The sequence below is a fragment of the Plasmopara halstedii genome (assembly GCF_900000015.1).
Source record: "Plasmopara halstedii genome assembly, contig: Scaffold_1561, whole genome shotgun sequence".
NCBI classification, from domain to species: Eukaryota; Oomycota; class Peronosporomycetes; order Peronosporales; family Peronosporaceae; genus Plasmopara; species Plasmopara halstedii.
The window spans coordinates 552564-564361 of NW_020188473.1; the positions used below are offsets into that span (position 1 = coordinate 552564).

The window sequence follows — 11798 nt, forward strand, 5'->3', positions numbered from 1 at the left end:
ATATTTAGTGTATTTAGGAAAATTTAAACTTTTAAACTAGGATAATAAAAAAATAAAAATCAGTTTTGTATTTAAAAACTGAAGAGTCAATTAGCCTTGGGAAGGCAATAATTACTCTTGGAGTAAGCGGATTGCGATCCGCTAACTCATACTTGGTTCTTGTAAAGAACGAAAGGTCGGTGACCTAAAGTACGCTTCCTCAAGCGCTTAGCTACGGCAGCCCCGCTGCAGTGTGAGCCCGAGTGTCTCCACATAGAGTGGAGGGTGCTAACGGGACAAGCACTGTAATCCTGTGGTTCCAACGCCTACACATTTAGAACAGTTGTATGAAATAGAAATATACTGTACACTTGTACGAGATTTATATAGCACGTGGAGTGGTTAAGATTTTTTTTAAGGGATGGAATATCGGTATGAACGAAGATGAGAAAACTTAAAAAGGAGGAGTCTGTGGGGAACGATGGCTGCTACTCGCACATCAGTACGTGATGACAACTTCATCGTGAAAGACAGCTAGTTTTTCCGAAAGATTTGAATCGAGCAAAATGTACTCGTGAAATAGTAGTGCAAACACACCTTGCAGTATTCTAGAATGCTCTTTTTAGCTCTTGGTGGAAGCACACGAGTTCAATCTCTGTGCGTTTGCTAATGCGGGCTAATCGATCCGAAGTTTTCTCTTTGCAATCTGCACAACAAAAAGTGTCTAATCAGCTGTCTACTTTAAGAATACATATGTTAAGACTGATGCTACTAGACTAATACTTACAATACATTTTTATCATCTCTTAAGATGAATTGTGTTATTTTTGAAGTGCGGCTAGCAGCCCACGTTTACATCGGGATCATCTTTTTTGGAGTGGCATCACCTTCATAAATACCGATACTTCGGTGCTTATGAATATTCACTATTACAATGTGAGTTTCGTACAATTGTACAATTGTACAGTATCGTTTTGAATACAATCAAATTCAATGTGTTTGCTTTGTGTACACATGGTTACAGTTTGAAGATGTTCGCTTGTTGGTAGCATGCCAATTCATTGTAAGCGCCCCTAGGTGAGTAACCGCTGCTGCCGGCCCTTGAGCCGCCCAATTCCTCACCCCTTAAAGATCAACATCAAACACAAGCTATCAAGCGTCATAAGGAACCGATGGCAATTTTAGCTAATATTTTCAGAGGTTTCTCTACTATCTTGCGTATATATGATCAATTTTATTCTAACAAAATACGAGATAGATACGGACGGAGATCTCCCTTACGAATTCTCATCATCCTCATCAGTATCAACACTATGAAACTATTGGATTTTCACAAAAATGGCAGTGATAGTTTAATTTGAGCGATTGTATGTAATTGTATGGTTTGCTTACACTATCAAAAAGTGTATGCATCGTTATATAATACTCCATGTAATTTTCTGAGTCAATAACGGTGCAGTGTACTTAATGAGAAAACGAGTGGTGCAGATCCGCTACATGTTCTAATTCCCACTCGAAACGAACAGCTTGGGCTCTAGGGTATGCTATCAAGTAAGTTTAACCATCTACTAAAACTATGTATCTCAACGTCATTATGATTTGGCATATATTAAATTGATGTTTTATTTTAACGTAGCTTTCTACAATTCCAATCTTTTCAGCTTTTTATCACGTTTGTATTCGAAAAATTGTGCGAAAAATACCAGAAGTAGAACTAAGACCGCCATGAAGTTTTCGGATGAAAACAGCGATTCCGATGATGAGGATGACGTGTATCTACTACACAACTTGGCAGAACAAGGCCATGTTGATCGTTTGCATTCACTATTGCCGCTGTCATCCGCAGCTTCTATCCCTACTCCTCGCTTGAGCGTCCTCTCGAGCGAGACGAGTCTCCTAGAAAAGGACGACATGGGATTTCTACCACTGCACGTGGCTGTAATACACCAACAAGTCGATTTTGCGCTGCATTTGCTACGCTACTCACCTGCACTTACGAGCGCAATGCTGCGACTGAAAGGAGGAGACTTTGGTACCCCTATTTTGCACTTAGTTTTGCGAGTTGGAGCCATAAATTCCTCGTGCAGTGAGAAGTTGATGAATGAGCTCTTTCCTAGAGACAAGCAGGAAGAGAATAGCGAATTCTACGGAGATGACATGCGTATTCTGTTGTTTGAAAAAATAGCGGAGATAGACGACGAGGGCAGTACCGTGTTTCATCTGTGTGCTCGTTATGACTTAGTAGCGTGTATGGATATGCTGACCTCGTTTTACGAGCGACAATTTTCTGTGCTTGCTGAGGAAAAGCACAATGTATCGGATTTAAAGACGCTGTTGGAAAAAGGCAACAGGGTAGGATTTCGGCCATTACACGAAGCCATGAAGTACCAAGCAGCGGGTGTGGCTAAAATGCTTGTGAGTAAATATAACGTGGACCTTAACCTTGTCACATCATTGCACCAAACACCGGTACACGTCGCGGCGCTTGTCAATTTTACTGAGGGTTTCGAGATCTTACGACATTCGCCCCGAAGTATCGCATCCACTTTGACTTATAAGGATATATATGGATTCACTGCTGCTCAAGTGGCTCACAATTGTGAATATTATGCGCTCGAAAAGTGTTTACTCGAGGCAGAAAGAGGCAAAGAGTATGTTGTGGAAGTGGCTAGTCAGGAAACATTTGGTGCTCAAACTGTCCATACGCAGTTCTTCTTTCACCCTGAAGCATGGAAGCATTTGCCGATGGCATACCATAGACGTGGTGGACCTGATCTTCCTCCAGAAAACCCCGAACGAATTAACACATTGGTTGACCCAGTATTTGGAATTCTTCGCTCACGTGAATTTAAAAGAAAAGACGTAAAATGGGAGGAAGATATCGAGCGTGCTGACATTGCCGATATTTTACGGGTGCATGAATATAACTATGTCGACCTTTTGCGTCAGAATTGTGCATCTCTTGCTACCTTTGTTGGTAATGAGAAGCATAACACTTCTAAATTCGGCTTAAGTAATCACATACTTCCAGACGAGGCCAACTCAGCGGTATCTTGCAGTCTAGATGATGCCGGGAAACGCCCTACCACATTTATGTTAGATTCGGATACTGCTTTGTCAGCTTGCTCTTACGATGCAGCCATACGTGCCGCTGGAGCCGTGTGCAAAGCGGTTGATGAAGTCATAGCAGGCAAGTGCAGAAATGCTTTTTGTATTGTGCGACCACCTGGCCACCACGCTGGACCTGTGGGTAAAGTCGTCTGTGAGAATGACCCTGAAGGAAGTTTAGGTTTCTGTCTTTTTAATAATGTGGCCGTTGGTGCTGCATACGCACGCGCACACTTCAAGAATCGCGGTATAAATAAGGTCGCTATCCTCGATTTTGACGTGCATCACGGGAACGGCACCGAAGAGATCGTGCGACAGTTGGTGCCATCTGTAAAAGAATTGAGCTACATGACGCCATACGGCACTGGAAAGCAAATTGTGCATCAATACAAACCCTGGCGCACTGAAAATGATTCGAGCAATGTTTTCTTTTGTTCAGTGCATGGATACGGCCACAAAGATCCAGAAAATAAGGAAATTCTGGATGAAGGGGAGACTCGAGGCTGGTTCTTCCCTGGATCTGGTGGCTCGAGCGTCAAAGAGAACCCCATGATCTGGGACGAAGGCCTACCATTTTGTCGTGAAGGTTCACCCGCTTCGCGTCTCAAATGGCGCTGTGCATTTCGAGATCGAGTTTTACCCAAATTGTGTAAATTTCAACCGGATTTAATTTTTTTGTCAGCCGGATTTGATGCCCATAAGAAAGAGCTTGTGAATTGGGGGTACGGGTCGCTGTTAGAGCAAGATTACGAGTGGCTGGTGGACCACGTAAAGCAAGTGGCAAACACGTGTTGTGAAGGTCGACTGATTTCTGTCCTTGAGGGTGGCTATAACTTTCATGGCCGTATGGTTTCACCCTTCGCGCGCAGTGTCGCGGCTCATACACGCGCGCTCATTAATCCTTCACGAGAGCGCTGGAATGAAGACAAAATTTCAAAGGAAAGCGCTTACGAACAAGCATTACTGGCAAAGTATCTGATGCCCGCTGGGGCTTCAGTTACAGGCTTGACTATGTTACAAAAGAAGAAACGTGACAAGAGCAAGACGACAATGATGCGGGGCAAACGCTTGAGGAAAGAGGTGGATTACGTGGCACTGGCTAAGGAACTGGCACTTCAACAATCCGAGCAAGAGCTCACTAATTAGCCATTGATATTGACAATCGAAGCGTGGATGAGAGTTGATATTAGCTGACGTGTAGGTGAAGCAAGGCATCATATGCACACTCTTGATTGTTGAGAGAAATAGCGCTTATCGTTCGCTTAATATTTACGAGGTCATGCGTTAACTTTAACATCAAGAATATAATCAACAGTGACAAATCCGTGTCAACCGCCTAGAAGAATGCGTGGCTTGCCAAACACATCACTGTTGTTTCTGCTGGAAATGGCACTGCAGATGAGCTAAGACTCTTACCGCCGTGCTTGTCTGGAGTAGTACCGATGATGACTATTCATTTGTGGAAATGTTAGGGAATTCTGTGACCAGCAAGTTCCTCATTTCAGAAACCAATGTAAATGGAAGGGCATTATGCAGGATTTAATAATCCAATTTGATGTCACAATGCTCTCGTTTGACTTAATCAGCTTAGCTTATAATCGGCAGCTTGTCCATCTCGACAAACGTCCTTAATTGAAAGTTAAGGGATCCTGAATGAAAAAACGGAGCGTTATTGCTTGTTACACATGAATCGATTGGTACCGTGCGAATTCTGCTGTCGTTGGCTGAACGTTCGGTTACATTTGGACGTGACGCCGGAAAATCGCAGTCTGGCTTGCACGCTCACCCAGACCCGATTTTTGATGCCAGATGACATGTACTTTCGAGACAATTTGGAATACAGTAGCCCACTGACACGCCAGTCTAAAATATGGACTGCAAATGGATACCGTACAATTTGAACGGATTGTCAGCAAGAGAAACCCATAGAACGCAGCCGCTCGTTGTGTATCTCAAATGTTTGCTGGCTAACACCTTTCTCCGCTAACGCTCCATCACTTAAGGCTGTGAGTTTTTACGGTCTGTAAGATATCTCAAGCAAGTGCAGCAGCAAACCCAAAGAGCAACTTTTTGCTTTGTAATTCGCATTGCCGACCGTTCAAATCTTCGGACAAGACTCATATATCTTATGGTAGAATTTGACTAAACGTCTAGTGCATTGTCGTGTATAATATTCAAAATCATATGTTAATAGCTACAGAATGTGCTGCGTATGTACACGCCCCTATCGTCTTGAACCAGCGTTCCGAGCTCAAAAGTAATTTAAAAAGCTAAGAGTTAAAGCTCAAACGTGTCTTTCTTCTTCTCTTTAGGTTTTTGTGGCGCTTCATATGAGTGAGGCCAAAACCTAGTACCGCATTAGCTAGACAAAAAGCCCCGTAGACAACGAGCCCTTCGTCGGATTCACAACGGCTGCGGACCGCGACGAACCGTAATCAGACGATCGCGAATCCTCACGAGACTTCCTGCCGCGATTTTCTGCATCATTCATAGCCGAGGCCGATTGACGGACTTCGTGGGTTGACATGTACGACTCGGCCAAAGACGTCTGTGGGTCATAGCTGAAGGCAAACCCGCTCCCTGATCCTCGTGTCTTACCAGTGTATTGACTCTGAACAATAGATAACAAACAGCATAGAAGAGTCAACAAAACATGTCAAATTATCAAGCACCACAATTTTATAATACAGACCCCATTGTAGCCGCGACTAGGAGACGATGAATTGACATACGCAGTTTCATTGCCCTGTAAAATGCCATTGATCCCTGAAACACCTGCTTCCATGTCATTGCGAGATAGTTCGCGATTCTGCCTCGAGTGTTTGCCCTGAAATAGCACATACTGTTCTTGCACAATCTGCCACGGATCCGGGTAGAACCGGCGGCATATTGCTGTCCATGTAAAATGACGAAGCAACGCAACGACCAGACAGACTGGAAGGATCAACCAATAAGTTTCTTGTCCTAGTGTGTTCTGAAAGCTGCCAAACTCCGTCGAGAATAACGTAATCCAATAACTGGAAAAAATTGGTGTTAGGGGCAAATATGCAACCACACCTGTAGTCCAAACGACGAAACTATAAGCATTCCAGGACATCTGCACCATGATCAGCTTGATATTGGCAATTAAGACCACCATCGTGAATGCAAGTAATCCGTACTGCACCATGGGTGCACTCCCCGCATTCGAGTAGTTTTCATTAAACGCAAAGATAACAAATACGAAAATAACTGCTGACTCGTAAGCGGCACTACAAATCCACTTAAAGAAAGTATAGTTGTTGAAAAGCTCCATGCGCGGTCCAACCAGGTACAACTCTGGAAAAAGCCTGCTTACTTCGAATGGCACGTCATAATCGAAGACACCGAGCACAATAATTGGCATTGAGGTGTACATGACATTGTACATCTGAAAGCCTAATTCTCCATAAAACTTTTGCCCCGACGAGCCAGTACAGAACATATAGAAGTATTGGGCCAGCACCATGACAATATTTTTGTAAAACATGTAGCCCACAAGAGTTGACATGCGCTTATAATTCAAACGGCCGTGGTGCAAAAGAAGCTTCTCCAAGAAATAAAACTGACCAATAGCGTAGTCACTCGAGTTCACAGCCTGCATACCTTCTTGGCCAGAAATACCCACGCCAACATGTGCGCGTTGAATCATAGCCACATCATTTGCACCGTCACCAATCGCCAGTGTTCGCACTTTTTTGTTAGCAGTGCGTACCAGCGTCACTACCTCTGCTTTTTGACTCGGGGACACACGACAACATACAACTGCGTCACACGCCATCGCTAGAGCCAAAAATTCTTGCTGGCATCGCTCATCTTCCAGTGTCAACTCCAAGCATTCTCCATCAATGACTAAAGCATGACGACCATTTCCTCGCTGAACCTGGGCATTAGCAGTACACAGCTGCGAATATATGGCGTCGGTCGTCGGATACATACTGCAATTAAAAACAAATTGTTGCATATCATTATCCATGAGCTGGCATGCATACGAAATGTTAATGGCTGTCTCTTGTTTGTCACCTGTGAGCATCCAGACACACATGCCAGCACGCATAAGGTTGGCAATACAAGTTGGTACATTTGCTTGTAGTTTGTCTTCAATAGCCGTAGCACCCAACAGCTCCAAGTCACGCTCAATTTCCGTCATCAACTGGTCAATCATATTCGCTTCGCCGTTCTTGCGCTTTTCAATCTCTTCTAGAGACGAGTTTGCTTGTTTAAAACGCTCGCTCCAATTTAAGTACGTCTTTTCGTCCACGCGACGTTGAGCAATCGTTAACGTACGTAGTCCATCGTCGCCAAAAACCTCCAAGTGACGCATCGTTTCTTTCAATACCTCCGAATCACTCTTTTCTTTGGCCAGCATTGGAAATATGACGTTGTCAGCTCCTTTTGTAAGAACCCAGTATTCCCCATTAGGATATCGAACAACCACAGACATGCGCTTTCGATCGCTAGTGAATTCTAGAACGTCCAGAATCTTAAATTCTAGCAACGCGTTAGAGCTTCTAGTATCATTCGTATACCGGCGAATTAATTCTGGCCGTGTCACACGCACACGGGCAATGCCTAAGCCTCGAGATTCAAAGCTAAACCCAAAAAACTTGGCGCCAGACACTAGCGCCTGCTCATCCGGAGAAGAAGCAGAAAACCGCACTTCAGAAGTGCCTTCGACCACTTCAGGAATTACAGTTTGGCATAGACTCAGATGCATGAAAAATTCTGCTTCCCGATTTGGCTTGTCGTCTATTAACGGTCGTTCCAATGCGTTAAATAACCTCACGTCTTCAAAGTTTACGTACGGGATAGTAGTATGACGTGTTGCAGGGTCTGGCTCAGACTCTATGGGTACTGCTACTCCCTTTCGCCGTAGCGCGGCACGACCTATCTCCGTCATCCCTGTGCCGTATGAAACACCATTGATAGAGCACTTTCGAAACTCCATCACGTTGCAAGTAAGTGTTCCCGTCTTGTCACTAAACACGTACGAGATCTGACCTAATTCCTCATTAAGACCCATCGATCGCACCCCCATACGCACGTCAAGTTCTTCATAATATACATCCAGGTCCCAAACCATAAAAATTGACTGAAAGAACATTACCATTGAGATTGTTACGTATAGCGAGACGGGAATCATCTGGTACATGAGTAAGAAATAGTACCCAAACCCGACAAACCACTGGCTCGTCATGGTAGGCGACCAAGTAAGATACCAACTCTCATCAACATGCTGAGATAGCCAAATCACTTGGATAGTCGTGGCAACTGAACATAATAAGCAAAGCAGAAGAAACAGCCAGATGATCATTCTGTTAACTGTTTCATTAATTGAGCTCCACTTTGGGCGCGTCGCTGTGGCGCTCTGCATGATTTTTGTATCTGGTCCTGTATTTACTACAAGACCATAGATCCAATCTGTATTACGCAGTTGACAGCCACGTAACAGTACATTTTTTATAGCGATTGGTTGAGGGTGCAGCTCAGCAGTCTTGGCGCCTCCTAAGACAGATAAGGTGCCGTCGAAGCGACCAATAGCTTTGTTTGGGTTTTCGCACCGCAATTGACCGCTGAGAGCGGCAACTTGCGCTGGAGTCCGGACGTGCAGCGTAGCGTCACAGGCATGACGTAGCTTGAGATTCGTCTCGCCATCTAAACTCTTGGTCTCCACGTAGCAAATGCCAGCAGGTTCACTTGGATTAGGCTCTGCAACGGCTAATATCAGCAGGTCAGCGGGTGCTGTCTCACGGTTGTGAAGTTTAACGACCGACCCGACCGTGAGCGCAGCCCAATGCATGCGTACGACATCTGAATCCTCTGAATTTCCTGTTCGATTGAGCGTATCCTTCGAGCCAGTGTATGTTTCCTTCAAAACGTAGCACTGTGCTGTATTGGCTTCTTTATCCGCGAGATGTCTTCTGCGGTCCTCTATGATAGCAAGTATACCATCCACAGATAAAATGAGCACGAGTACAGGTAGAGTGGTAGGGACTCCGTTTGTGTTACTAATTGTACGAATACATTGCAAAATGGATACGAGAAGAAAGTAGGCATTGGCCAGTTTGCGAAAGCTTTCGAACATAAAAAGCGGCAGGAAGCTCCAAGTCGTGTACTTGGACGTAATCACTACATTCGAGCAAAAGTTGACGGGCGCATTCTGCTGGTGCTGTGTGGCAGGCAGCGCTACGACACGATAGTCGCTCGATTCGTCTCGTTTTCCGGTATTATCACCTTCACCATCTCGTTGCACCATAGTGCGTAGACCCGTTTCCGAGGGCGCCGACGTGTTGGTGCTGGATGGGGTCTGTTGCGCGCGCGATGTCTGCAGCTGATGATACACGTCCTGATGCTGGGATGCGCCCACGTCCATTCGACGGGAAAATTACACGATCGCAGTAGATAGAGCAAACGAGTAGAAGGAAATCACGCTACCAACTCAAAGAGCGAGTTGCGTAATTGCGCCGACTTGTCTCGGTTGAAATGGCGTTTGAGGGCGTACGAAGGAAAAACGGGCAAAATCCAGCCCCAACCGCCCAAACTGAATGTATGATGCTTTGTTAAAACTGGCAAAAAGAGCAAATTCAAAAACATATTAGGCACCAATTTTGCGATTTGCAACCGAGCGCAATTCTTACTTTTAATTTTTGAGATTTTAAACATAAGAATCAAAGCTACTATAACGGGGTTACACGTACCCTAGTAACAGAGGTGTGTGTGTCACACGAGATGTGCTTGGTGTGAACAAGAATACGGTACTGTGGCTAGGTAGCCAGTAGTTACGCATGATTTAGATTTTTCTATAGATATTTAGTTTGTATAGGAAAATCTAAAATTTCAAAATTAGGATAAAAAAACAAAAATCAGTTTTGGGTTTCAAGCCGAAGTGTCAATTGATTAGCCTTGGAAGGCAATAATAACCCTTGGAGTAAGCGGATTCGCTAACTCGTACTTGGTTTTTGTAAAGAACAAAAGGTCGGTGACCAAAAGTACGCTTCCTCAAGCGCAAAGCTACGGCAGCCCCGCTGCAGCAACTGATTATTTGGAGTAGCCGTCATTCGAGCACAGTGCAAAGGCGAGGCACAGTGATACGGTGCTAGGTACAATATCTGTTTGTGCAATTGTGTCTAGCACGCATGACACTTTTCTGCAATTGCACACGTCTCGGAGGTGGGACTGCTGAGGATGAAGGGCATAACTAATGGAAAGATTCCGTGGGTCACGTGGGCTGTTAGCTTCACGTCACACAATAGAGTTTATTTTTTATCCTAAGCAGTACAATGTTTTAGGGATTGCCGCTCACTTTGCATAGAGAAGGCTTTGACTCTCTTAGTTCGCAGTTACAAATGCACAAAGGCTGGGTTTGTGTGCTACAACAATACGCTAAACCTAGAGTATTTAATGTAACTAACAGCGCTGCTATTTTAACATTCCATGTCATATGATTTAACTCAGGCTAATTTATGTGTACATTTTACAAATTAAATCGCTTTACTTCACTGCGTACCTCAGGACCCTCCTTTTTGGAGTTTCACAATCATCAGATATACCGATATTTCGAAAGCTATGAATATCTAAAATCGCATCAAGCAAAATTAAATTTCACTCACTCAGATCGCATTCACTACGATTTTACCAAATGTGTAAGGGTTGAAGTAATGCGCAAAAGTGACAGCTCCACGAGCAACCACTGCGCTTAGCGTTCTAACACGCTCTCTGCACCTTATCGTACCTGCTAATCTGCACATACTTGCAGCGGTATTCTGCTCCCGCGCACTTGATCAAATGGCTCAACAAACTCCTATCAAAATGGCGGTCGAGAATTCTCGGTAATAATGCCCCGATGAGAACAGCTCCAGTGACTTTCCCAGACCAAACACCACTACTCTACCCAGCTATACACGGCGTAATCGTTCCCACATGAGAAAGCACTCATTGTGCTCAGCCTCGCTATTCGGGTCACACTGCAGAGGGACTACCGTGGCGCTTCGCTGATAGAAAGCTTACTAAGGTCACCGACCTTACCTTCTCAAATAGAGCCATAGTATTGGATCACAGTAAGCGGTACGCATTGTCAAAAAACGTCCACATCGAATGAAATGATACTCATTAGCAATAGACATTGCGTCTGTTATAGTGACCTTGCAGCTATCCAAAGTGCAGTGATATATGGTGTTGATGTGTAGCAACAACAGGACATATGAAATGTTAACTGCCTTGCTGCATTCGATCGTGTCCTCAACATTCACAACGGTCGATATACTCTAGAGACTCACAGTAAGCTGTAGGCAATGCCAACAAAGCGATCTTCATCAAATGAAATAATACTCATTAGCAATAGATCTTACATTTGTTTTATTGACTTTGCAGCTATCCAAAGTGCAGTGATAGATGGTGTTGATGTGTAGCAACAACAGGCCAGACAATCTGTTCACTTGCTTGCTGCATTCGATCTTGTCCTCTATATTCACGAAGGTCGACATCCTCTATATTCACGAAGGTCGACATCCTCTATATGATCGCAGTAAGCTGTACGCATTGCCAACAAATCGATCTACGTCAAATGAAATGATACTCATCAGCAATAGAACCTGCGTCTGTTATAATGACCTTGCAGCTATCAAATGGCAGTGACAGATGGTGCTGATTCGTAGCAACAACAGGCCAAATGAAATGTCCACTGCCCTGCTGCA

General features: G+C 44.3%; 3 protein-coding genes across 3 annotated transcripts; 2 read left to right on the forward strand and 1 right to left on the reverse strand.

The window, feature by feature from the left end:
• Positions 1–1704: 1704 nt before the first annotated feature.
• On the forward strand, positions 1705–4233 carry PHALS_01517 (histone deacetylase; the record flags this gene model as incomplete). The annotated part of the gene is made up of 1 exon (XM_024715921.1): positions 1705–4233. One exon carries the CDS (start codon positions 1705–1707, stop codon positions 4231–4233), a length of 2529 nt encoding a protein of 842 aa, XP_024581571.1.
• On the forward strand, positions 4232–5451 carry PHALS_14790 (uncharacterized protein). The gene has a single exon (XM_036407070.1). The coding sequence runs from the start codon at positions 4773–4775 to the stop codon at positions 4986–4988; it is 216 nt and encodes a 71-aa protein (XP_036263331.1). The 5' UTR covers positions 4232–4772; the 3' UTR covers positions 4989–5451.
• PHALS_01518 (p-type atpase (p-atpase) superfamily) lies at positions 5450–9478 on the reverse strand (the record flags this gene model as incomplete). The annotated part of the gene is made up of 2 exons (XM_024715923.1): positions 5450–5698; positions 5780–9478. The coding sequence occupies 2 exons, from the start codon at positions 9476–9478 to the stop codon at positions 5450–5452; spliced, it is 3948 nt and encodes a 1315-aa protein (XP_024581573.1).
• Positions 9479–11798: the final 2320 nt, after the last annotated feature.

What these genes read in the sequence shown, in the direction of transcription:
- PHALS_14790 (XM_036407070.1), top strand. Translation starts at nt 4,773, where the DNA reads ATGAATCGATTGGTACCGTGCGAATTCTGCTGTCGTTGGCTGAACGTT.